At 39.0% G+C, this 27,758-nt stretch overlaps 1 protein-coding gene across 3 annotated transcripts in view; it reads right to left on the bottom strand.

Moving 5' to 3' along the window:
* The window catches only part of PARD3B (par-3 family cell polarity regulator beta), a 439,522-nt gene that overhangs the window by 212,839 nt on the left and 198,925 nt on the right, over window positions 1-27,758 (bottom strand). For all 3 annotated transcript variants that reach the window (XR_012044291.1, XM_072874183.1, XM_072874182.1), the window contains exons 6-10: window positions 18,558-18,644; window positions 14,847-14,972; window positions 10,094-10,452; window positions 8,287-8,426; window positions 7,381-7,509 (exon numbers count right to left, since the gene is read on the bottom strand). Coding sequence is in view for 2 of the 3 variants with exons in the window: in XM_072874183.1 (XP_072730284.1) it covers window positions 7,381-7,509; window positions 8,287-8,426; window positions 10,094-10,452; window positions 14,847-14,972; window positions 18,558-18,644 (841 nt within the window). In the remaining variant the exon portion in view is untranslated. The remainder of the gene's footprint in view (window positions 1-7,380; window positions 7,510-8,286; window positions 8,427-10,093; window positions 10,453-14,846; window positions 14,973-18,557; window positions 18,645-27,758) is intronic.

Genomic DNA, 27,758 nt, shown 5'->3' with positions numbered 1-27,758 from the left:
ATTGTTCTTTTGCCAAAAGAGAAGCTTACAAAAAAAATTAGCTCCCACTTAAGCCAGGAAGGAAATAGCATTTGTTTAACACAACAAGAGACCTTACAGTACCTGTGTGATGCCCTTGACCAACACACTATTATGGTCTCTCAATATGCTGGCTGCCCCTTGCCTGGCTGTTCATTTCTGATAAGAGATGCCAACTCCCTGGAGTACCATTCAGAGCTGAGAGCAAAAGGCAAGTGACCCAGGAGGGTTATTTTCAAAGGCTTATGAAGGAAATAAGACATTTACATGCTTTTGCAATTATTTTCTACAAAAACCCGTAAAAGTTAGAGCAGCATTTAAATTGTGGAACCACATAACTATTATTGGCAGAAAAGCTTGAAAGAAGATACCTCCTTATTTGCACTATTCTCTATGTTCTTTCCAAGAGCTTAGCCACAATTAAGAAATACTTTGCTGACAGCTCAGTCATTCACTCACTATAAAATCTAGACTGTATTTTGCAATAGATATACAGTAATGCTCTTGAAAATAATACTCAAAGGTAATGCACTGCTGTAATCTTGTCACAATCTAGTAAATAACTGAAGTCATTGCTGCATGTATTCATCTTTAGCACTTCTGACAGATGTTTTCATATTGGCTTCTTTAAAATCATCTGTATTCCATACTGCAATAAAAACTAAATGGTCACTAATGGCACATCCTGCTAAGACAAAAAAGCCAATAGCAAATCCATGGAGATATATTATACTATACTTGGATACTTTTTACATTAACACAGTACACCACAAATTTGTGTCATATCAGATAGAATGGATCTGGTTTGAATTATGTAGACTCTCTGGAAATATAGCTTTGAAAACTGACAAAACTAGATTCGGCTCTTCATTCAATTGCATTTCACAGTTTACCATCTGATGTCAGAGGACGCTTCAAAAATTGAGATTTTCCAGTTTGCTTGACATGCCTAGTCGAGATCCTGTAACAAGTTTTACCCAAGGAAATGGTGTGTTCTTGCAAAAGAGTTTTGTAATTTGGTGTGGCACTGCTCTTCAACTTTTAAAAATACAGTCTCACTTAACATTTTAAGTTACATAACTGTAGGAAACAAGGGGAGAAAAATTAACTAGTTTGGTCCTCAATCAAGGTATGCCCCACTGTGAAAACAACCATTTTCATCCCACGTAGGGGTTAGTCATGTGCTTAAGCACCCTACTGAGCTGGAGCCTTATGCAGTTAATATACCTTGCCACTTAGATCCTAAAACCTTATCACTCATGAAGATGGAAGACTGCATGGTATTTTCAGGGTGAATTTAGGATTGCTGTTACTGTATACTTTCAGAATATATTCCAGGCAAACAGGTCACAACACTGTGATGTACAAATCCAACTCTTTACTCGATTTATTGGTTACCATTTTAAAGGGATGGTAAACAAAGCAATAAGCAGTGTATAATTCTTTTATGTCTACTTCAAACACCACATGCACACGTTTTACATTAAGTCAGCCTAGGAAAACTTTTTTCATGGATTCTAAGCAGAGAGACTTCTAAAAATTTTTCATATGGTATATGGAATAAATCTGGTGACCCTTGTAAATGGCAAGGTACTACAGTTGCCAGTAAGATTTAAGAATTACCCAAATGCTTTCGTATTATTAAATGCAAACACTGTAAATCTGGATAAATGCATCTAAAATGTATGAAGACTCAACTTCTGTTAAGAGACAGATTTTATATGCCTCTATTCTGATGTATACAGACATCAGATTTCACAGATTAAAGTGGGCTGCCAATCAATTTTGGACAACACCAGAGCCGAGACTGATGCTATCAAGTAAACAGTTTTCATTTCCCACTGCTCTGAGGTAAGGTTCCTCAACTTAGGAGTTTTGGGCACTAATCCTGTAAGCAAATACAATATCTTATGGTACGAGTAACATCATGCTTTTCTCTCCTTACTTGTCGCCACTCTAACTTTTTCTTTACCAGCAGGGAGAGCACCATCAGAGATTCTTGCACCCAATGAGTGCTATGACCAGAGCTTTCAGACCATCCTTTTAAGGTTCCTTGTATTTGCTGGAAAATAGGAAGAGTGGGATCTGAAAGACAAATCATTGCTGGATCATAACACTTTGACGGGCTTGACAGAGAAAGCCATAGACCAGATGCAATAAGGTCTCTGCAGCCTCGAAAAGGCTGACTACCACTATCACACGGAAGAGCACAGTAAACATGTTTGCTGTGTTGGTAGCTATATTGGCACTTCACAGCACACGAGAGCTCATTCTGCCATTGCAAAATTGTTGGATCTAGTTTAAATAAAAAAACCAATGAGTTTTTAAAGATACATTAATTACTCGAGCAATTTATTCCCCTTTGGTAAGTTAGGGAGTCCCACCAAAAGTTGGGATAAATAAAGGGATACTTTTTGCCACGCTTCCTGTTCACTGTGACAGGAAAGACTGTCACGTTCCTTCTAAACAGTGATCTCTTACTGACTTTTATAATGAGCACAGTAACTAATTAACAAACCCCAGTGCATAGTTTCCAGTACTCTAAGCTATAATGAACTAGTATCCATCTTCTTAAATACATAATGAAAGCTGAAAACCTTTGAGGGGCTGGACCACACAATGTTTTCACTCTAAAAAGATACATTTGTGTAGACACAACTGAGACTCATTTCTCAACTATTCTAGATAAAGAGAATCTAAAGGCCCAAAATTAAACACTTTCTTTCAAAAGTTCTTGGAAAAAAACAGGACTTCTTAAAATCTACACAGTTTATAAAGTTATTCAAGATGAAAGGTGCCATGTGTATTCACAATATCCTTCTCTTCATTATGCAGAACAATTCAAGAACTGAATCTTGTATCTGTTATTACAATCCAATATATGTATATTGACTTCTTTTTTTCCTGTCAGACTCTTCTCCCTTTCAATAGAGATAACACAACAGAGAATTGGCACTTGCTGGAATCATTCTGTGACAGAAATTATTTGACTATTTCTGGTTAACTGAGCACTAGAATCACTGCTTTGACCTACAAAAACAGGTGCGAAAATGGTTAAGTCTAGGCACATAAAAAGGCAAAAAACTATTAATAGGAAGTAATAGAAATCGAGCTTTGAATATTAAAAACAAAAAGGAAAACATTTCAGGCAAACAAGAAGTTCTCCTTCAGGCATAGAAGTTCAAGGCAGTGGAAGGAATTAACTGGGGGAAGACTGAAACATAAAAGTTAATCACATGGTAAGCAGAAAAAATGCTTAATTGAACCTGTCCCTCATCCTGCTTCCTTCTATCCCGTATAGTACATGTGTAAAAAAAGACTCAGAGTTAAAGATCAGCTGCTACATTATATACACTGTTGTTCTTTTACTTGTTGTTGTAAAAATGTTGGTTTGTTCCCTTTCTTCCTCCATTCTTCAGGGATCAATGAATATGCAAAGAAACCATAGAAATAGTGATTGCAGTTGAAACTGGCAAGTGGAAGCTATCTTTAAAACAAAAATAAAGCACATGCAAAACTTACACTATGTATGTACTGTAACTTAAAGAAAAATGCATCAAAATATTTTTGGTGCTATATTATTTCTGGCAATTGCAGAACAGGCATATTCCTCTGCTTACGTGCGTCATATCCACCATCCTGAAGGCTCAAGAAAAATAACAATAATAACAAATAACACAGGGTCATGGCACAGAATGGGTTACACCAGAGCTGTTCTCATTCAAGTAGCTTTGCTTGTTTTACCAATGCAGGGATAAAGAAAGAGAAGGGGGAGTGAGTGATTTTTATATCATTATTAAAAGAAATGGCACCTTCAGATCACACATTTTTCCTGGAGAAAAAGCAAGATGGAACAAACACACATGATGAAAACATTGTATTTTCAAAACACAATAGAATGATAGCCACAGTCTGACGTGTGTTCCATTTACTTTGATAAGAGCTGGAAAAACCAAACCTGTTCAGTTAAGCCAGTTTCTCTCTGTAATATTCACCATCCTTTAGAAAACAATCAGTGTTACACAGTTTAAAACCCAAATGCACCTTAAAGAATGCACTAATCACCGGCCACTCTGAAGACTGTGGTAATTAAGTGAATCAAGATCTTCCCCTGAGTTTTGGAATCAGCTCCTTACTCAGCTGCTACATTGTCAACAGCTGGCAAGAATTACTGGGAACATTTGGCTAACTGGATAATAAGGAGGACAGCCTGTGGTCGGTCCAAATTCTACTTCACTGATCTGCTTCAATAAAAAAAAAAATTCTCATTAGATCCTCCTTTTCTTTTTTTAAAGCAGTAACAACACTACAAAGATTGGGTTTTCTATTTTATTCCCTCATTATGTGCAAACAATGTAACTGTACAACTCTCAGATGTTGCATGGGCTAGTGTAACTGAAGCCGCAATTCCCTATAATTTAATAATGCCTGTTTGCAACACTGATTCATCCTCACCCATATCACATCTCTCTAGGCTGGCATGGTAAAGGTTTGCTACTCTGAACATATTTTTCTACTTGCTAGCCATTCATCAGCATAGATCACAGTAACAAAACCCCCAAACGCTACTCCCATCTAGCTTACTGAACAGAAAATATTCGTGAGACCAAGCTTTCTCCAAACCGCAGCTTTGTTACGAGGTAAAGTCAAATTATGTTATTACAGACACTGGCAACCAAATGCCACCCGCTGTTACGTTGTTACATTATTTGCTCTGTGCCCCTGCAGCTATCTAATTCTTTCCAGAAATCAATGTAGGAACCCAGTTCTAGCAGAGCAACATGCTCAAAAGTGGTTTTGTGCATGGTCTCTAGTGGGTCCAAGTTCCTGAGGCATCTTTGCCACAGGAAGCTGTGGGGAGTGGGTGCATTTACTATGCCGTCCTTCTCCTCCTCCTTTCAACAGGTAACAGGGAATCTAAAGAAAACAGCTTCTCAGATTACAATCCCTGGCAAACTGCTCAAATCAAGAACAAGTCCGATATAAAGCAATTACCTTATTATTGCCAGGCATTAACAAAACCTCCAAGTATTTAGGTAAACTCTGCATGCATGTTACATAGTCAGAGCATTCAGTTACAGCTGTCCTTGAAAAATACTGGATTATCCACCGCCTTTCCTTCCAAAAACAAACATTTAAAGTGCTGGCTTTTTTCTCCTCTTTGATCAAAACAGCACTGTAACTTTTGAGGTAGCAGAGGATTAGTTCAATGTAATGTCATGGCTAAAGCTAAAAACAAACAAAAAAGCTAAACCAATTTTAATTTATTTTTTTTTAATCTTTGCTGAGACTATTCTCAGATGTCACATGAATTCTAACAAGCATCATGTTAGTATCAACATCTGGTAGCTTAGTGGTATGGTAACCCATACTTTTGCCGTGAGCTACCAAAGAGATGTCACTGAAAGGCTTTTTAATTTAGAAGGGATGGTTCCATAAAATTCCCTAATGTATTTCAGTAACTCACATTTGTATTATATTTTACTTGATGGGGATAACAAGAAACACAGAACAGTATTAGAATTCACATATCATCACCGTTACAGTGAGGGCCATCACTTGTGCATGATTCTTTTGCAGAGAAAGCAATCTAAGCGAAGGTCAAGCCAGCAGGATAAATGTGGCTACTTTCTGGATTTCAATCATGCCAGTCATAAGTAAGTCACCTTTTGAAAGGTAGTTAATCCTTGCTGTAAGGGCTAGAATTTAATAGCAGGCAATTGTGGCAGGTAAAAATTATAAATAGCTTTTAGATTCTTCCAGCCTTTTATACCCACACACTGTTACAGTGATTTCCAAGAGAATTTGTACTATGACAATAAAGAATAACGTATAATGTTTTGGGAACAGGGAAAAAAAAGAAGAAAACATACTTTTTTTAAAAGTACATTTTCCAAGTAATGTGTTCTATAACTTAAAAAACCTGCAAGAAAAAACTGTTGATGGGTAGCCTTTTCAAAAAATAAGCTCTTACTTAGAAGAGCTGGTGGAAGAAAAGAAATCCTAAATATAATAGATAGTTTAGTACTTTCAGATTCAGAAATTTCCCTCCGATCCACACAGACACTGACTCTACAGCTCAGGGCTTACTAAACAGAGCATTACAATGACCGACTTTGGTGCTTTGGGAATCACTGATAATGAATGCCCAATTATAGGGCGGAAAATATTCTGCCATGATCCTCCTTAAAGATTACTCAATAAAAAAGGAAAATGAAAACAAAAATAGTTTTGTTAGGTCATTTCACAATTGCTCTACTACAGGAAAAAGTAGGCACCAGCAGTACAAGAGGAAAGGCTCACATGAGAGAATCTGAACGCCTCTCCAGCTTCTTATTCTACCATAGGCAACAGACACCCTTACCTCAACAAGGTCCAACTGGTCCAACAAGGTCCAACAATTTTCCAAGAGGAAAATTGTCAGCAATGTTTTGCGAGGCAACATAATGGAGGATTTCTGTAGAAGAGCCTGCTAACAGTCTAAAGCAAAGGGAAAGGCAAGAAGGTGGCATCGTAAGAAAAGAATGAAGGAGGTTTGGGTTCTTTAAAGGAGATAAAATGAGACAAAAGCAGGAAATGCTGTCCTTCCTTTATCCCGAGAACCTCTTAATGAAAGGTCAAGTATAGCCATCCGTCAAGATAAGGAAGAGGCGACCAGAGAGATGACCTTCTTTGAGGGGAAACAAATATGTATCAGATAGCACTTTTACACTGATGTAGTACTCCCCTGTCTATGTGAGAAAGAAAGAGAGCATAGTTTCATGCCAGCGTTTAAAAAAAAAATGTGAAAATTAAGCACCTGAGATAGAACAAAATCAGACATGCAGGAGCCTATTAAGTCAAAGACTAGCAGCCAAGGAAAAGCTTGCTTCCAAAATGGGTGAGGAGCGCAATGGAATTCTATTCCTCACCACTCCCGCAGTTCGGCATCTGGCTTAGGAGATGCATCTTCTGAGGGCAGCCATCCTCACTAGTTTGTTACTGATAAGCTGCAGGACTCATTACATGCACTTTAAACTTCTGGTTTAAAGTTTGTTGCTTTTCTGAAAGACTATAATCCATTTTCAGTCATGCTTGACCTCACAGTTACAAGATTAATTTACAATATTTCCCCTGGGAGTTATGCTTATGATGTCATTTTGGGGATGAAAAATCAGATTGCGTGGAATTGCATCTAAAGTAGATAAAATCAAATACCCATCAAAATCAAATGTAAGTATAAATACTTCTCAAACACAAGCCTTATACAGTTACCCTTCGCTGGCTTTCTCAGCCAACAACAGTTCATTTCTATTTCTTGGGCTAGTTTTAAAACATGGAATTGTTTCAGTCTCACTCTTCAGGACAAAATAACAAGTTTACCAGCTCTCGAGGTAGAAAGGCCTCCTCCTGACGAGCCACAACCAGACAGACAGTTTCCCCTTGCTTTGTGCTCCTCAGCATAGCTACAAGCTCTTCCTGGGTCCTGCCAGTGATGTCCCGTCCATTCACCTACCAGACACAAAAGAACACAGGATGCCGTATCTGTGAGTATGACTGTCTTTTGCCATTTTCCCCTCACCTAACACAGGTGTCATTCAGTGACTGAGAGCAAAGAATAATTAGCAACAGCTCCCACACTGTCTCCCCCTCTGGCCCTGCACAAATCACTTAACCTTTTTTCCCTCATTTTCACCATCTGTTAAAGCAGGTCTGTAGTACTTACCCACCTTGCAGGGGGTTTGTGAGGCTTAATTAGTTTGTAAAGCACTTTGAAGATGAAAAGTACAAAAACAAGACCTAAGTATTATTAAAACTGTTTACCTTAAGAGCTTTTTGAGGTTAGTAAGTAGAAATAACCCATTAGATAATGAGACTGTAAGTCACAAGATATCTGAAAATTTTAAACAGACCGATTTGAGCAAAATTGCCTTAAAATGAGCACTTAACTACCTTGGTATTAATCAGAGATTTTTGGACATCACTGATGAGGCAAGACATGTTTTGTTTCTGAACCGATACATTTATCTACTTTAAGAACCAACATGTTATCAGATCCCCCTTGTTCAAACATTCCATGGACCCTCATGAAAAGCACCTTTTTCCAAATCGCGGTATAAAATATTTGTTGACAAACAGTACAAAAGCCATGAGACCTTTTTTTTTTTAACCAAGGTCAAGACTTTTAATTCCATACATCAGTAGTACATATAAGGAAATAAAATATTTATGCCAAAACCAGCAATCAATACTCAGCAATGCAAATACAATGGATGTTTATATCCTAACCTCCAGGATTCTGTCTCCTGACTGCAAACGACCATCTTTTACTGCTGCACCTTTTGGTAAAATATTCTTCACAAAAATCGGACCTGGACCATGTACTGAAGAGTCTCTGGTAACCACAGTGAAACCAAGTCCTTCTGGACCTAGAAAGTCAGATAAAGAACTTTCAACATAAATTTCAACAAGCCCATGATGATCATTAAAAGTAAGTAAACAACGTCAGTAACATCACAGACACTCATTCAGGTTAGCTCTTAAAAAACGAAAGCAAACAAAAAGCTGTAAACATGAGCCTATTTTCTGCATGGTCTAGAGAAGAATTCTATCAGTGTCAGAACACATGCTCAAATCCTCCTGTAACAGCTACAGACGGAAATACTTTTGGATAGCCCACAATAATACAAAACAAGCGAGAACTCTCATTTTAAAGCATTTACCTTTCCTCTAGGTGGTTTTAGTATCAGCCTTCACATTAATGTCAATAGCCTTTGAAACAAATCAGAGCAATCAGAATTGTTTATTTATGAGCATAAATATAATTTAGCAGGTTTCACTGAAACTTGGTGAAAAGTAGAAAATGTCACACGATTTGAGTGCAAAAACTGCTGACTACATGCTGTTAAGAAAGGACAAGTGATATTTCAAAGCTTTCATTCGTGAAGTCGTTTGCTGCTTGGAAATAAACAACCTCAAGTGCTAATAGATAAATGTTTTAACAAATAATTAGGGAGTAAAATCAGTAATAGCAGGTATTGCTTATAAGCCACCAAAATCACCCAGGAATAGCAGGGTCCATAAACATCTTTTCATATTGAGCAGGATTGCTACCCATGTGATAGTTTTCAGAGATATCATGTCAGTATCACTTTCCTATCATTTCTAAAAGTATAAATTACTGTTTCAAAATCAAAAGCCTTAGATCTAAAATGGGGAAAATTCTGAAGCAGGTTTTGTTAACGCAAAGCTGAAGAGTTCAAAAGTAAAAATGAATTATTTAAGTTAAGAAATAACAAAAATTAAGAAATGACAGCTTGATTACACTCATTATGTGTTAAAAGAATAATGTTACAGACAGTTTTTAAAAGGGCTACTTCTAGCATCAAATTTAACTCTCAGCCAAATCAGAGACAGAAATTAAACAGAAAATATAAATGCTAATTGGGATCTGCTTAAGCACATTTTACTACATGTGCATAAACCTGTTACTCCATGCACAGACAGACATACGCATGGAGCAGCAATTAAAGATATACACACAAAATTCAGCCTGCTGACAGCTGAATAAATACAGATGGAAAGAAAAGGTTTGTAGAAAATAAAAAAGGGAAAGACAGGTAAATCTCTGGTCAACTTCCTGGATAACATCAAACAGAGCAGAGTATATTTTTAAACATATCTTTAAAAGAATGTTATAACAGTGTTGGTCAATTAGCAGATATTAATAAAAATAACAAAGGTTACCAGCAGACAGTTAAAATTTTTACTCTGTACTTGCAAAAAGGCTGAATGATCTCTTAATATCGCATGTTGCTAATGAAATACCTTTCACATAATCAGTAACTGAGATGTTTTAAAAATCTGTAAGTCTTGATAACACGCAGCCAAAATTTATGAGAAAGCTGACTGTTGAGAACATTACTGTTAACATTGCTTTACCTTTTGGAATATTCTTTTACCTTTTGGAAGTTTTGGAATTTTTAAACTGTAAATAATATGCTTGTACTTTTAATGTCATTAGTTTAGTTAAAAGTTAAGGTATCAATATAGAGAACACAATACAGAATTAATCATATCATCTCCAAAGACTTACCTTTTTTCAGGTCTATCTTTATTTTCTTTGCATTTTTTTTATTGCCAAAGCCCATAAGGGGAGACAGTGAGGGAGAAGACAACTTTCTACCCAGACGTGAGAGGTTGGGGCTCCTAGCTTGTTGTAGTGTTGCCTGTACACCTGCCTCCAAGCTGCTTGCTCCAGACACATTAATCGTTTTCAGAGCAGGTTTTGGATGAACAGGAGGTGGAATCTTTGTTTTTGGAACTCCTTCTTCGTTATCCAGAAAACAAAGGGGAGCAATAGCAGACTTCTCATATTGTTCTCGATTATATGGAGGAAGGACTTCCAAGATGACACTTGGGAATTTCATTGCCTGACGGAAGATGTCCTGAGCCCTTTAAAAGAAAGGTTTGAAAATTCACATAGCAAACTGGAAAATTCAGGCAAAGTTTGAAGTAGTTTACAGAGAGTAAGACAAAAATTTATCTTAAACGTGAAGAAATAACCTTACCGTCACACCTACAGGGTCCCTTTTCTAAAAAGTACATATGAAATAAGACTTCTAAACTACAGCATTTCCTTATATTTCAAGCAGGAACAGCACATCTGTCAGGATTCCTAGGCTGCTATGAAAACATATCAGCCAGAATAAACTAATGAACAGAGTTCTTCATGCAGCACATCAGGAAGGGAAGTTCTGATGGCAAAAGCTCATCAAAAGGCTCCTGAAGTTACAGCTTGCTACTTTTTTCAAGTGTTTGCCTGTTACATATTTTCTTGTTGGCATAGAGGCATCCTGAGTACTTACGACCAATTGCTCTGGTGGATACAACTTCTATGAGCAAGCTCGAGACCCCATTTTTTCCGAGTACAGCCTAACTGCCCCTCAGATTCCTTCATCATCCCTAATGCAACTGCTGACTGATTCCACACCAGTAAAAAAGGATGAGGGTATGGGATATATGGACATCTTCAGAAGAAATATTGTGACTGCAAATGCTGCAACAGAAAAGGATGATGGCATGGGATATATAGACATCAGAAAAAAAATTGGTTACCAAAAAAGTTGCAACTATTTGTATGTTCATACATAAATGGATAAATGAATAGGTAGATATTACTCACATCTTTCAAGCAGTAACCTCTTGCTAAGGTGGATATGTGGACTTTACTTCATCAATTTCTTTATATATGTGCTCAATTGCAACACCAGAAACTCTGTTAGAGCATTTAGTGAAACTATTCCCCTTGAACTGATTAACATGGTAACAACACAGTGTTTGGGTTCCCATGCATTGCAAGGCAATTAAGACAAGTTGGCCAAAGCAACTGTTCATACAGCCTTTCCTGGATTTTGAATAACCCGTAGATTTGGTCAATCAAGACATTTTACAAACCTTGGATTCTAAAGGAACAAAGGAGACTCCTCTCTTTCTATGCTTTCCCCTCCTACCTTCTGATGAAGTTGACTGATTTTCTTCCATACGGCAGAAGACAACTCAAGTATAAACAGAAGTAGTAGCTGAAGCACATTTTGAGAATGAAAAAACAAGAACTTCTGCTTAGCAGAAGAGGGGAAGTAATGGCCACATTAATTATTAAATAAATCATGGGGTCCTTTTGAGAACAATTTACATATCTCCTACCTTTCTCTAGCATGATTGTCAGTCAGGCAAAGTCAGTATTTCACTGAAGTCTTGGCTTTGGATTTACACTCAATTATGCAACAGGAATCAATGTTGAAAGTACTTCCAAAATAAACAGTTTTTTACACTGATACAGAAAGGAAGCCACCACAAACGTTAACATCTTGAACACACACCTACTGCTTTCCCAGATCAACAGAGCTGCACAGTACCTCCACCTTGCAGCTGGTAGGTAGTGGAAGGGAGGGGCTGTTTCGAGGGGGTTTTTTGCAGCATGAAGACACTGAAGTCAGGGGGCAGTCCCAATGGATACTGCTGTGGGAAAGAACCATCTTGGCTACACTGAGCGTACGTGCACCAAGACTCAGAATAACCGCATTAATTTGCAAGAGACACTGTCAGAAGAGAAACCTCAAACTTGGAAAAGAAAGGGACAGTGTTGTGAAAAGGTATTTTTCTAGCACCACCCTCAAGGGTTAGGTTTCAAGACTGTAACGGCACTGTCCCAGAGTGTCTGCAAGGGTTATGTGCTACCTGCTCACCTATAGCCTGTGAAGGTTTTCAAGAACAGACCTTACCCCGGTTGTAGAAACCATGGCATGCTCCCAGCATAAGGATGTAAAGTCTTAAGCAGGTTTCTTTCACGCCCCATCTTCACCCTTGCAAGTAGCCACTTGGCCATATGTTACAAGGTAATTTAATAACTCAGTTTCAGGAGATGAATATTTTAAATATATGAAAGAGAAAATATAAGATGTCCTTCAAACAAAAAATAGTGGAAATAACGCAAGACATCCTGTGGGAAAGCCTAAATACAGTCTTCAGGGGCAAAATAACTGGCTGCACTTCAAAGAGAAAAAATAATGGATGGAGAAATTTGCATTTCTTGAGACCCCAAACACATACTTTAAAGAAATAAGGGAGTCAATTAAAAGAGGTGCTAGAAACTCTGCAACACAACAGAATGTAATTGAATAGATTAACAGCAAATGAAAAAGCAGACCAACAGTCTCAATATATAAAACTATTATAAACATGGGAATACAGAAAGTAGGCTGCTGCTATTACAGCTGCAGAAGCAGCAATCATCAGGAGCAATACTAGTAAGTCTCTGCTGAAAACAGGAAGAGACAGCATGTAACAGTCTGCTAAGTGTTAAAACAGCTTTTACAAGGGTTATGAAGAAATGTCAATTTGAAACTAGGAAACAGATTTTCCTTTCAAAGGACAATCTGATGACTATTTCTGGGTCAATAGTTATTGGGACAATACTTCGTCACATCCATTACAATTACTCCATTTCTGTAACTTTGAATTCTGTCAGGTTAGTACAGTTATGTCATGCCAGATGAAAACTAAAAGCCATATTCACTGAGACTAGTTTCAGCCCGGAAAGTTGCTTTCTTTACCATTCTCAACAGCCAGGGAAGAGAGATGATGCAGAAGGCTATTCTGGAAGGCAATACAGGAGAATAACATAACAGGACATGGGACAGGGCTAGAGCGTGTCCAAAATACTCCCCCCGGTCCCTAAAGGGATGTTGAGTCCTCACTGCCCAGTTTTTCTCCTCAGATCCAATGCCACTGCAGCCACACTACTTGTTACTGTAACATAAGGTGAATTAGACCAACTACATTAGGCTCTGCTCTGAATCACCTTTTAGTCACTTCTCTCTTTCACTCTCCCAATGACAGAGAGATTGTCTAAGACGACTGGCCTCTCTAAACTAACAACTATCTTTGTAAATATCCCTTCCAACTCCCAAACTTTACACAAACTTGGAGAAAGCGAAGTGTCTTGCATTTCTCATTTTGAAAGGAAGCCCAATGGAGAACTGGAAAGTTTACTGCAATATTTCTAACTGTCCCAAAATCTAGTAACCTTACAGAAAAACATGCGGAGTCCTCCACTCCACATACATCTCATAGGCTTAAAGTCTCTGGAGATCTAGTTACATTCTGAAGAGAACACAAAGGAGACAACAAATTGTAAAGAAAAGATCACATGCAATTTTGAAAACAGAGGTTTTGATTCAGGCAAAATCTCATTTGAGAAGGATACATCTTCACTGCAAAACTGCACAGGTTGAGGCAATGAACATTTTAATATGATAACAACACTTATGTTCTGATAAAGTTGATATCTTATGTAGGAACTTTCCATGGGTGGAAGAGAATGGCATGTACTCTATCACATCAGAATATATTTACCACCAAATATTCAGAAAACAGTTAACTTGAAAACCTATCAGAAGGCAAAAAGCACAGCCTCAGAAACAACGTACTACCTACTACAGAATTATGCTGGTTTTATGATAACCGATTTTGCAAATATTTATCCCAAACGGTGAAATTACTTATTTGATTTTAGTCTAGAAACGTTGAACATTTGGGTTACTGTTTAGAAAGATAAGCCTCAACTCCCTTGAGATCTCAATAGGTTTTTGTTATATTATAAACAATCACTCAGCTGTCTAAACATATGGATTAAAAGTAAAAACAAATTACTATTTAATTACTACAGCAAATATCTGTGAAATTTGAGAGGCTATTCTTTTGTGCAACAATGTCACATTAATTCACAGCCGATCAAAGCAACCTGTTACTTAAAGTAATTTGAGATAGATAATAAATGTCAACAGATTTGTAATAAAAGTCGTAAGAGGTGAGACTTACCATTTAGCTCAACTAATCATAGTTTGACAGTACTGGTATTTTTAAAATATTAAATGCTCAAAAAGCTGCAGCACCAAAAAAAAAAAAATCTTATTTCATTTGCAAAAGAACATCAAAAAACATGCTGCGATGTTGACTCATTCTGAAGGTCTTACGAGGAACAAATTACAAAGAAAATATGCAAAAAATAACAGAAGAATTAGAAAGTGAAGATAACTATTAAAAAACTTAAAGCTATTTAAATTAGGTAAGCACAATAGGTTCACTAAGACTACAAGAAGATTCCTCTCCTCAAATTTCACCTTATTTGGAGGTTTCAGAAAGAAAATTACAAAGTTTCTGCGAGGTATCAATTTTACAGGCATTCTACCTGAAATAAATATTAAACCCTTTGCATGAATCACTTAATAAACACAGCACTGTATAAAATCCTAGATAGTTAAAAGTATCAGTAAACCAGCACTTACTGGGCAAAGGTTTTATCTGTAAGGTCCACATGGTTAATCTTCACAATGCATTCATTTTCATGGAAAAGCCCATCACGCCTAGATCTGCTATTTTCTTCAATACCACGGATGAAGAGTCCCAGCATCCTAAAAGGCAAAAAAAAAGTGAAAACTATCCTTCATTCTGTTGGTATGAATTTATAGCAACTAAAAATAGATATTAATCTCTACTGTGTATGAGATGAGATACAGTAGACCATTATGAAGTGCTTAACCTAGAGGAAGGGTTTCCAGCTCACTCTTTAACTAACAGGGAGGGGACTGCAAGATACACCAAGAAAAACTGCTGGACATTGATGCTATACTACTTGCTAGAACTTCAGGAAGCATTAAGTCCTGTAGGTCATACTTGGAGAAACACGGGAAAACACCCAGATCTCCCCATCCAGTTAAAAATTTGAATGTAGCTTATGCAATATTTGTCTGCCACTAAGTAAGATTACATTGCTCCAAAGAAAAGCACAAACAAATTAAAAGTAATTTTCTAACTTGACTATAATAAACTAAGCGGGCATTAGAATAAGATAAAAAATAACCATTATTTCTATGCTTGAAAAGTCTCTGAAACTTTTCAGTTGCCAAAGCCCCTTGTTTTGATATGTGACAGCAATACTATTTATGTGGCAGGAGAGAAGCAGAACATCAAAACCTAAGTTGTTTGCTGCCAGGTTATGTGCAAATTGAAAACTGAGGTGCAGCACAGAAACTTCTGATAATGCGTTAAGTGAACAAGCATGGGTGCTGCAAAATTCCAATGTGGCTAACTCTGCTGGGAGCGCTAGGCTACTTCTGACCTACCTGGAGCACCTCTGTATTGCAGACTACAACTCAACACAGATATATCCAATGATACCAGTATAATGTCCAAAAAACCTGACAACGGCATGTTTGTGAAGACCTTTTATAATCAAGTTGTATCCACTAAATTTCCATGCCACATCAGCATCAAAGACAGATGACCTTTAGAGACCATTTTCTATTGGCTATACTCCATAAAATACTAACGTGCAATTTCCGACATGCCAGCACTCCAATCACAACACAGGACTCTCATTTTTTTTCTCAGATTCATGATTGCCCCTCATATTTAAGTCCATTCAACAGATTCACAGCACACCATTAACTATTTCAAATGACACTATGTTCACCATGCATCTGATTTTAGATTTACTGTATAATAAGATTTAAAAATTTATTTATGTCATATCAATGTACTTTAAGTGAAAACTTGATTCCTTCTGAATATTACTTCTTCAAAACATCTCACAGAAAAAAACGATTCAATCTATCGCATAAAGATTCTCTTGCAACCTGTGTTACGCTTCACTAAAGGATTCAAAGGGGCAGTGGTGGTGAGAGGCCGCAGCGCTATTGATGACAAATATCCAACTAGTGGCAATCAAAAAACTAAACACTAAGAACTAATGAAATATAATTACGTTAAGATGCAAACCAATAAAAGCAGAGAAATAAAAGAAATTACAAATTAAGTCAGTTGCTATGATCTTCACTAATCCTGTTGTGTTTAGGTGCTGCATCCATGTAATGCAATAGGATTGCCCACTTGTCTGAAACGTGTTGTCTGGGCTGTACTACCTGAATGAGTGGCTTGAGTTACATACGCTGTGGCAGCTTCAATTCATTGCTCCATTACTTTTTTCCACAGCCTCAATTTTAGCATTATTTTAATGCACTATTAAATTTTAATTTCCTTTTTTAATGATATCTAAGTGCAGAAAAAAGGGGAAAAGTTATTGTCATTAGTTTTTTAGTTCCTGTAGAAACAAAGATTTTGTAAATCAACACAATGTTTTAATTACCTCTAGAAAAATTCTGTTCTGCAGGAGTGCTAGCCTAAAGCCAGCATTACCTTATTAGAAGACAACTTTACAATTGAAATACCAGACCAAGTTAGTCATGGCCAGTGTGCCCACATAAATTGTATCTTGTCATTAACAGAAATAAAAGATGCTCTTCTGTACTTTCTCATGTTATGATGAGTTAAAATTTATATACTAGTCTCAGGCTTGATTAAATAAAAGGGACAAGCGATTTAAGTCACTCTAGTGCTTTTACAAAGATATTAGTATGGTTCTGCCAAGGGTCATTAAAATTTCAAGACAGCTGTCTAAACAAGTAGTCTGTCTGTCAAAAAACTCTTTTCTCAGAGGGATCCCCAAAAGCATTTGTAAATAAGGACATATTAACATGCACGCAATGTAGACCAAGGAACTCCACTTTTTCTTCATGGAGGTCTTTAAAAGCTTCACCCAACACAGCAGCTTCAATACAGAACTGTATTACAGTCACAGCAGTTACTGATTTTAATAGCTTGCAATTTCAACACATTTTTTACCTAATGATCTTGAAATACAGTGTACACACTACAGCCTTTATGGCATGCCTATAACAAAGAGCTATTTTCTGCATTTCCTGATGGAGTAACAAATACAAGTGCCTTTCTCAAGACAAACAGGCAGCCTGCAAAGCCAAGGACACAACTCAGGCCTCCTACAGTTCCCATCGAAGACCAACTTTCTTCTTGAGACAGTGACGACATTTTTCCAGGCAGCAGGTGGACATCTATTTTCCCTTTTGGCAAATAAGACATTCTGAATGAACTTGGGTCTACTTACAAACTCAGATCTTGCTGAGAAAACATTAACACACACAGACTTTTAAAAAGCAATTTAATCCTTCACATTCTGTGTCGTACATGAAAGTTGACAAATAAAGAAACATTTAAGAATTATACAATTTTTACTTTTGCAATAATTGTCTTTGTGTTACAGGCAGCCATTTTACTATAAAGTAAATTGCCAGTGTCATTTATGGCACTGGCAATTTCCCATCTCTTATTCAGGGCTGCCAGTGTCAAATGAACTATCTGGCTAAGCCTCTGTACGTCAAATTTCAGCCTAGAATTTTTTTATTTTTTATATTTTTTTTTAATACATCTGAGTTACGTAGCTTGGAAAACAGTTATAATGAAAATGCTGACACAGTTTTAACTACAGTACATCAATATGAGCATGCTGCTATAATGGGCTTTTGTGATCTCAAGAGACTATGTTAAATCATTTATAATTAAAGTAATTGTATTGTGACAAAGAAAGGTTCATGGTATAGTGCACATTTTATAAATGCTATACAACCAAATCTGAAAGGTGGCTTGAAAAATATGAGGCAGACCAGGCAAGCACATTTTTTTACTTTTCTTGTCTGATATGTCACTAAGGAAGGGCCTATGTAGAGAAATCCAATTGGGGGGGGGTGGGGGGGGGGAACAACAAACCCAAACAAAAACACCCACACACGACCAAAAACAAACCCCACACCCACAAAACCAACCCAACACCACAAAAAAGAACCAACCTCCCAGCCCCTATACCTTTAGTATTACATTATTCTACAGAAAGTCTAGTTGACCATTCAGAGAAAAAAAAAAACAGAGGCAATTAAAAGGACTTATATGAATAAAGGGGTTGGTATGGTCTTATACGTAACTTAGACTAGTAAATATTTTAGTAATGGAAGATGGTGTCAGACTCTAGTACCAATTTTCTTTTAAGCATTTCTTTTCCTTATGGTTAAATAGTAAGTATGTTAAGAGAACCACAACTGACATTCTTTCATTAATATACTTCTTGAGCAATGCAGAAAATAGCTTACCTTCCACTCAAAGATGAAAAAAAGGGCACTACATGTATTCCCAAGGGTCCACCTTCCCCAGAAATCTCCACTATTTTTGTCATTTCACTAAAAAAGAGCACAGGGAAACACATCTCATGCTTCTTCACAGAATTCTCTATGTTAAAACCAAATTCCTAATCAATCAGATAGCAGAAAGGATAGAAAAAATATTAGACTCAGAGCACACTAATATATAAAAATATGATGAAATGTAAAATGGCTATCAATTTTTTTTTTTTTTTTTTTAGATTAGAATTTGTGTACTTTGAAAGCAAAAGACACCAAGTACTAGACATTTTCCTAAGTCAACCCTCAAGTAAGTTAACCAGAATATTAAAGCTTTTAAGTCAGGAGAGACTTCATCATTAAAAAAAAAAAATTATTCTATATGTTCTTAATCTAAGCTTCATGTGAGCTGCTTCAGTCAATTTTCCCATGTGGACACATTATAAACATGAAGATCACACATTAAGGACATCAAGCCAATAAGCAAATTAGTCAAATCATATTTAAATATTTTTATTTCTGCCCTCAGTTGCATACAACCTCACTGACAAACAAAGAAAAAAAACAAATTGTAATCAAAAGTGCGACTCAGCTCATTTTATCAGAAGTTTCCTTCCTCAAACACCATTATCAAAAACCTCTATATTATCTCTGACAGATTTTTGCTGTTTCATGGCTATGTGCTGTTTCATTTCCTATTGAGGATTTTACACTGTCAGCCTTACAGTGCCCTTAAATCTATTCTGGGTGATCATAATTTGAAAAGGAAGGTACTTGACTTGGCTAGAACATCGAAGGAAAAACAAGGAAAAAAAAAAAAAGGAGAAATGAGTAGGGTCTGTATTCTAGCAGATTACTTTCCTACTTTCTACGCTAGCCTATATCTTCTGTAACACCCCCTCCCCTCAAATTGTACTGAACACCATCACTCAGGATTAGTGGCCAGTGGACTTCTACTGGGTATTTCCATTTACATTAGAACACCCTAATGCATTCAAGCTATAGGAAGCTCTACGCTTGCACGCCAGTCCTATAGTGTTTAGAGGACACGTAAAACTGAACCAAATGGCCACTTGATATACTGCCATGAGTTAAAGACTCAGTCTAACTGATGCAAGTGCAGGCTGCTGTTGAGAAGACAACTTCTGACCTTTCTCCAAAAACCATGCAACAGATCTAGAGAGTGCACGTTTGCAAGGTGAGAAAGACGACCAAGCCCCCAAACGATTTTTTTTCCTAGTACAACAATTTCCTCTGGGATCAGCTGACTGATCTCACTGACCTGTGGTCTTATGATCATTGGAGTTGATGCAAGAAGAAATGCACAGGCATAAGGGAGGAATCTGTGACCACCCTTGAAGTGGCAACACACAGTTACAGCAGATTAGATACAACATAAAAACACATGGCACAGCTAAGCTCTCTCTCAAGGACAATTACTGCAAATGATTTAGACAAATTCTGGCATTGCTTCCTAATAATGCAGGATTGTTGTTGTTATTATGAACCTTTATCCAGTTGCATAATGATCCATCAGAAGCAATTTGCCCTAGATACAATAATTCTTAGCTTCGTCAGCTAAACATGCAGGAAGATCAGAAAATAAGTTGTATCATTTTCTTTTGGTTTTGGAGGGGGGGAGGGGGTTGGGGTTGTTTGTTGGGAGTTTTGGGGAGGGTTTTTTGGTCAATTATTCTTCCAAAAAAGCTGACACTGGAATTTTTATATTCCATAAAAATGAAACGGACAGACCCTGAATAATAAACCACCACTGATCCCAATGTAACAGATTTTCATGTTACTATATTTGTAACACAGGCATGATCAACAGGAATTTCTATTTGCTGATTTTTTTTTCCTGTATTCCCCTCTCTTCATGAATCAAACAGGGAAATCCTGACAAAATCTTCCTGTAAGTTTTTTTAGAAAACTTTTTTTTCTAGTGAAACTGGTCAGAAAAGCTAATCAGGGTGGTTACCAAAAACTCAAAAATGCATGCATAGGAAATTAACTCTTCTTTCAGTTCCATCTTCTACTTCCTCCAATTCTCTTAACAGAGGGAAAAAAAAATTAAAGGGCTACTTTTATTGTCTTTTGAACTTCTACAGAATCAACACATACAAGCAAATTAAGTAGACAAATCCTATAGATCCAGAAAATAATCAAAAGTAGTGATCGGGCTTTCATTTGTACAAGGAAAATTTAAATAAGTTACAGTTGTCCCCAGATAACCCTGTGTTGCCCAAGGACTCCAGGGAAGAGCTGTCTTCCTAAGCAACTGTAAAATAGAGCAGGAATTTTTTTGAGGGCTATCACGATAGACAGGTTAGCTGTCATATTAAATCAGTGCATTTACAGTTATAAGCAGGCTCAAAGCCAAAGAAAACATACAAGTTTATTTTTAAATCTAACATGAAATCTACACACTAAGAAAAATAGGTTTCTTTGTGAAAACAAATAGCCCACATGTACACTGTGTATTACTTTTAAAAACATTGTGGTACACCCTAAAAGTTAGGGACATACTAAAGCACTAAATATCCAGAATAAGAGCACACACTATACACATATATATAAAAAAGGCAGTTTAGAATTGTATTTTTAATCAATAATCTATGAGTCAGAATTACTTTCATTCTCAAACAAATGTGATTCTTAGTTACATCTGAGAAGAAAACTGCCCTTCACAACAACTTTAATAGATCTTTGAGGGCATATTATTTTTATATTACACCTATGAAATAGTTAAACAATTAAAAAGGATGATATCTGGGATATGGCTTTTTTTGGTTTAGGAACCTCAAAGATTATAGAGACTCAGAAAAATTTGACATCATTCACTCATATTGTCCATCTTCCAGAAGGTTTAATCTGCCCACAAGAACAGCTGAATTCCAGCAGCATACTGTTCCACACTGACTTACAGGTTACACTATACTGGAGAGAGTATTCAGGCATAGGGCACGGCGGAATGAGATCCTAAACAGGATGAGCTTTAAGAATACTAATTACTAAACTCCACAGGCACAAGGGCCACCAAGGTGCTGGGACTCTTCAGTTCGACAGAGTCAAGTTAAAAAACTGAAAGAAGAGGGTGGGAGAATGCAGAATGGCTTTCCACTGCTGGTTGATAGCTGTGATATCGACAACAGAGAGGGTAATTTATGGATTTTCTGCAATATTCAACACATTTAAAAAACAAACCAACCGACCCCCAAAATAGGAAAAAATTAAATTCCAAAAGTTAGTAACCTCTAGTGGCCTACTATTTTAAACCTCCCCTATACATCTTAAATGCATTTTGCAGTAAAAGAAAAAAGAAGTCTCACCTACCAAGTCAGTATAAAAGACCTGGAGTCCAAGCGCTAGCTGGGGATGAGAGGCTGGGAGCATCGGTGAGTGATGCACAGTGTGCGCTACACTCCTCGTATCTCCTGTGTGTTCTTCAAGGAGCAGACACAGCTCCTACCTCAGAAAATACTGTCCTTGCTGAGTTTGCAACCCAATTTCTATGGAATATGTACAGGTATGTTCTTACAGCAATCAAAATAAGTGAACTTTTAAAAAACATTTATCTCACTGAAATTTATCGGAACTGCAGGGTTCACCCCAACTAGAAACGCGGCACTCGAGCTTCTTCGAATGCATGCTGGCATCTCCCTTGCTGCACTAAAGGTGCCTCAGAGGTCTCAGTGAAGAGACAACACCTGCCTAGCATGACCTGATTGTGGCATCCAAGACCACATTCAACATTGTACTATTGATTTTTAACCTGAAGCAGCTGTCATCATTTACTATTTAAATTCTTCATTGCTTGATGTTTATTGATTTCTGCCAGATTCTTTACAGTCTATCACATTTGTCAGGAAGGCTTGCCATGCATATTATTAAAAATGTTGATGAGTACAGTTTAGCAAAGAGAGAGATAGAGAAGATGTATGCATGTGTGTAGTGAGCATGCACCGCAGTCCATTTGTAACATGGAAAGCAAAATTTAAATGGAGTGCAGCACATTCAGCAGTGCATATTCAGTGGTGAATCAGTCTGATCTACAGATTGGCAGTGCCCTCCTTGCTGTCGAATACTACAGCTCCCTCTCCTGAAAACTGTATCAAGAATTAGCAGTTTCTCAGTTATGCCATGGGAAAAGATCTGTTAGCTGAAAGCTTCTCTTCAAACTATCCAATAATACTGAAGAACCAATCTCAACCACTAAGCACACAGATGTTTAAAAGGGACCTCTCTCCAGAAATAAACTTTTTGGAGTTTTGCAGCAGGACCTGGTTTTGCTAAGGCGCTTTGGTCTTCCCAAATTACAAACGCTAGGAGAATCTTGGTAGGATTTATCTTGGAGAATGCAGTAGATGCAGCCTAAAGCAGATTGTTTTGCAACATACTGAAGTCAGTACCATGGAAAAAGCTGCTTTCTGCATGGGTTACTGGGCAAAACTTGTCATCGTGTGTACGTCACAAGAATCTACTGCCTGAGTAAACACAGATCAAGTATTTATCATTCCAATGGCATATTCTTTTGCCATTTTAGTCTTGTTCAACACTTGCATGTAAGTCTTTAACCCAGGCACAACATGACAAAGCAAAAAGCTTTGAATAGATCTTTGAATTCCTCATATGTTTTTAAGAAAAGGTACAGATTAGTAAGATGCTGTAAAAAATCAGATTTCTGAAAAAAAATCTCTTAGTGCAGGATGTCGATGTTTCCCTTGCAAACAGAAAAGCACAGCTGATATTCTGAACATGCTTTGTGGCATTTTTATTGACCACAGCCAAGTAAAAGGCAAAGGAAATGTCACTCATATGCAGAGAGCTCACAGATAAAGTTATTGAGCTGCACTTCGTTGCTTGTTCTTCCCTTGCGCCTCCAGCCCCACCAGCCAATGCTGCCGTTCCAGGGGAGAGGAGCATCCATGAACAAGGGGTACTGACATTTGGTAGAGAGCACAGGCCTACAGGTGATGTCAAGTTACTAAAGGGAATTTTAAAGAGAAAGCTTGCACAGATTTATCCAAATAAAGAGGGTGATGACTCTGTCTATATACTTTTCGCATATTAAAACAGTACAGTTGCTGATGGTAATAAAGTCAGAGAGACTCCCAGAGTAGCCAGCTCAACTAAAGCTGTCAGATAGCACATTTCCCACCCACCTCCTTCCCATTTTCCACATTTTTCCTTCCCTCTTTTAAACTAGATGCTCAAAGCTCTGATGAAAACGTCTTGAAAGCCCTTGTTGTGGTTTATCCCCAGTCGGCAACTAAAAGGCTTTAACCGCTTGGCTTGCTTGGTTGCAGCACATGTCTCACATTCATGGATAACCTGTGCAGTAGTGCCCATGGTCAAGTCCACCCCTCAATCACGAGCCCATCTATATGTTGCATCTCTTCCTTGATGGCCTGAAGTGTCATGGGCCCACTGAGCTATAAATAATTCACCCTTATGTTGCCAGTCCAGATCCACCTGAGCCACTTCAATCTTAGCAGCCTGATCCACCTGCTGGTTGTTTTGATGTTCTTCAGTGGCCCAACTCTTGGGTACGTAAGCATCAACGTGACATACTTTTACAACCAGGTTCTCTACCTAGGCAGCAATATCTTGCCACAATGCAGCAGCCCAGATGGGTTTACCTCTGCGCTGCCAGTTGCTCTGCTTCTGTTGCTGCAACCACCCCCACAAGGCATTTCCCGCCATCCATGAATCAGTACAGAGATAGAGCACTGGCCACTTTTCTCATTCAGCAATGTCTAAAGCCAGCTGGATGGCTTTCACCTCTACAAACTGACTCAATTCACCGTCTCCTTCAGCAGTTTCTACAACTTGTCGTATAGGACTTCATACAGCAGCCTTCCACCTTCCATGCTTTCCCACAAGACAACAGGACCCATCAGTGAAGAGGGCCTATTGCTTCTCATTTTCTGGTAGTTTATTATACTGGGGCCTCCTCAGCACGTCACCTCCTCCTCTGGTGATATTCCGAAATCTTTGCCTTCTGGCCAGTCCATAATTTCTTTGAAGATTCCTGGGTGATTGGGGTTTCCTATTCGAGCTCATTGTGTGATCAGTGCAACCCACTCACTCCACGTAGCATCAGTTGCATGATATGTAGAGGGGACCCTCCCTTTGAACATCCAGCCCAGCACTGGCAGCTGGGGTGCCAGGAGGAGCTGTGCTTCAGTACCAACCACTTCCGAAGCAGCTCGAATGCCTTCGTATGCTACCAATATCTCTTTTTCAGTTGGAGTATAGCAAGCCTCGGATCCTCTGTATCCCCGACTCCAAAACCCTAGGGGTCGACCTTGAGTCTCCCCTAGTGCTTTCTGCCAGAGGCTCCAGGTAAGGCCATTCCCCCTGGGGCTGCAGTGTAGAGCACATTCTTTGCATCTGGTCTTGCCCGGACTGGCCCAAGGGCTACTGCATGAACTATCTCCTATTTCATTTGTTCGAAGGCTTGTCATTGCTCAGGGCCCCATTTGAAACTGTTGTTCTTCTGGGTCACTTGATAGAGAGTGCTTACAATTAGACTGTAATTTGGAATACGCATTCTCCAAAAACCCACAACGCCTAAGAAAGCTTGTGTTTCCTTTTTGCTAGTTGGTGGAGACATGGCTGTTATTCTGTTGGTCACATCCATTGCGAACGTCATCCGATGGAATGACGTCCATCTTGCCATGTTATTCATAAAAACTGGATGTCCTGTGCAGGTCCCTTGACCTTACTTTGTTTCATGGCAAAACCGGCTTTCAGGAGGATTTGGACTATTTTCTTCCCTTTCTCAAAAACAACTTCTGCTGTGTTGCCCCATACAATGATGTCATCAATGTACTGCAGATGTTCTGTTGCTTCATCCTGTTCCAGTGCCATCTGGATCAGTCCATGGCAAATGGTAGGGCTGTGTTTCCACCCCTGGGGCAATCGATTCCAGGTGTACCGGATGCCCCTCCAAGTGCAAGCAAACTGTGGCCTGCACTCTGCTGCCAAAGGGACTGAGAAAAACGCATTAGTGATATCAACTGTGGCATACCACTTGGCTGCCTTTGACTCCAGTTCGTATTGAAGTTCTAGTATGTCCGGCATGGCAGCACTCAGCAGCGGCGTGACTTCATTCAGGCCACAATAGTCTACTGTTAGTCTCCACTCTCCATTAGACTTTCACACTGGCCATATAGGACTGTTAAAGGGTGAGCGAGTCTTGCAGATCTCTCCTTGGCTCTCCAGTCGACGAATCAGTTTATGGATGGGAATCAGGGAGTCTCAGCTGGTGCAATATTAATGCCAGTGCACTGTTGTGGTAGCAATTGGCACCGTCCTCTGAGAGACCAGGTAAGGTAGACAGCTGTTTAATTTCCTCTGTCTCCAAGGCAGCTATACCAAAAGCCCACCGGTACCCTTTTGGGTCCTTGAAATACCCTCCCCTGAGGTAGTCTGTGCCAAGGATGCATGAAGCCTCTGGGCCAGTCACAATGGAGTGCTTTTGCCATTCATTCCCAGTTAGGCTGGCTTTGGCCTCCAATACAGTCAGCTGTTGGGATCCCCCTGTCATTCCTGAAATACAGATGGGTTCTGCCCCTATATAGCTTGATGGCATTAAGGTATGCTGTGCAACAGTGTCTACTAGAGCCTTATACCCCAGTGGGTCTGATGTGCCAGGCCAGCAAATCCACACAGTCTAATAAACCTGGTTGTCCCTTTCCTCCACCTGGCTGGAGGCAAGGCCCCTCTAGTTCTGGTCATAGTATTCATTACCCACTTCTTGTAAATACGAGTCAGGAGTTCCTTCGTTAAAATTGGGAGTAAGATCAGCCCTTCTACTCTGTCTGGGGAATTGCCCACTGGAAATCGGAGCAGCAATTTTCCTGGAAGAACCCCCTTGTGTGATTGTTTTTCCTTGCAACTCATGTACCCATGCCCCTAGGGCCAAGGTAGGTTTTCCATCCCACTTTCTCATGTCCTCTCCGTGGTCACGCAGGTAAAACCATAGGGTGCCCTGTGGTGTGTACCCTCTATATCCTCTCTCTTGAGCAGAGGAACGCTGATGCCTAATAGCTGAGATACTGGTCAGTACAGGTGGAGAGTAGGACCTATCCTCTTTGAGTTGCTGGACCTCCCGGGACAGTTTCTCCACAGCTGAGACGAGGGAGGAAGAGAGATTTTCTTTGTATTGCTGGAGTTGGCCAGCCAATTCATCCACTGTTTGTCCCTCTCAGTCTTTCCAGTTCATTACTGCCAATGAGTTGGCATACAACGATGGTGTGCTCCATGGCATACAACGATGGTACAAGCTTCTGCCACGTGGGTCGCATGCACTTGACTTCGTCTAGATCTTTGGTTAACTGCTTGTTGCCCAGCTCACCATAAATTACCTCCAGCATGGTTAATTCCCTCAGGTACCAGATACCTCTCTCCATGGTGGTCCACTTGCCTGGGTGACATATAACATCTTCCTTGAAGGGATGCCTTTCCTTCATGCCTGACAGGTGTCACCTCCAGAGGCTGAGGCCTTGTGCCCCTTTTCCAATCGCTTTGTCAATGCCCCCTTCCCTAGAAAGGGATCCCAGCTGCTTGGCAACCCTATCCTCTAATTCCAGGCTACTGGCCCCATTATCCCAGCATCGGAGCAGCCAGGTGACAATGTGCTCGCCTCGACGACAGCTGAAATCCTTTCACACATCTCGCAGCTCACTCAGAGATAGAGATCGGGTGGTTACCGTCTTGTTTACAAGTTCTTCCTCTCCCTCCGAGGAAGAGGAGGAACCCTCCTGCCAAGCTCTTTCTCAGGGGGAAGCAGGAAATTCTTCCTCTTCCTCCTCCTGTTCTCGTGATGGCCCTGCTTTAGTCTGCCTCCTCGCTGGCAGGACAGTATGCTGCTTCCTCCTGCTCCCTCTTAGGAGAAGCTTCTTCATCCCTTACTAAACAAACTGACTTTCGCTTCCAAGATTTCTTCTTGTGTATGGGGGCTACTGACACTGGCACGGGTTGGTTCCCTGGTTCAGCTGCGATGCCTCTCGCCGGGGTTGGAGCAACCACAGTGCCTGTCACCAGGGTTGGAGTAACCACAGTATTCTTAAATAGTTGTTTAACCCTAAGCAAGACCTGACACACATTGAGGAGACATAGCCATAGGACCATGCTGGTTTGAACATCACAAGGATATTTTAAATTCTC

This window comes from Ciconia boyciana, chromosome 10 (genome assembly GCF_034638445.1).
Source record: "Ciconia boyciana chromosome 10, ASM3463844v1, whole genome shotgun sequence".
NCBI lineage: Eukaryota > Metazoa > Chordata > Aves > Ciconiiformes > Ciconiidae > Ciconia > Ciconia boyciana.
This window is presented reverse-complemented; position numbering and strand designations above follow the sequence as displayed.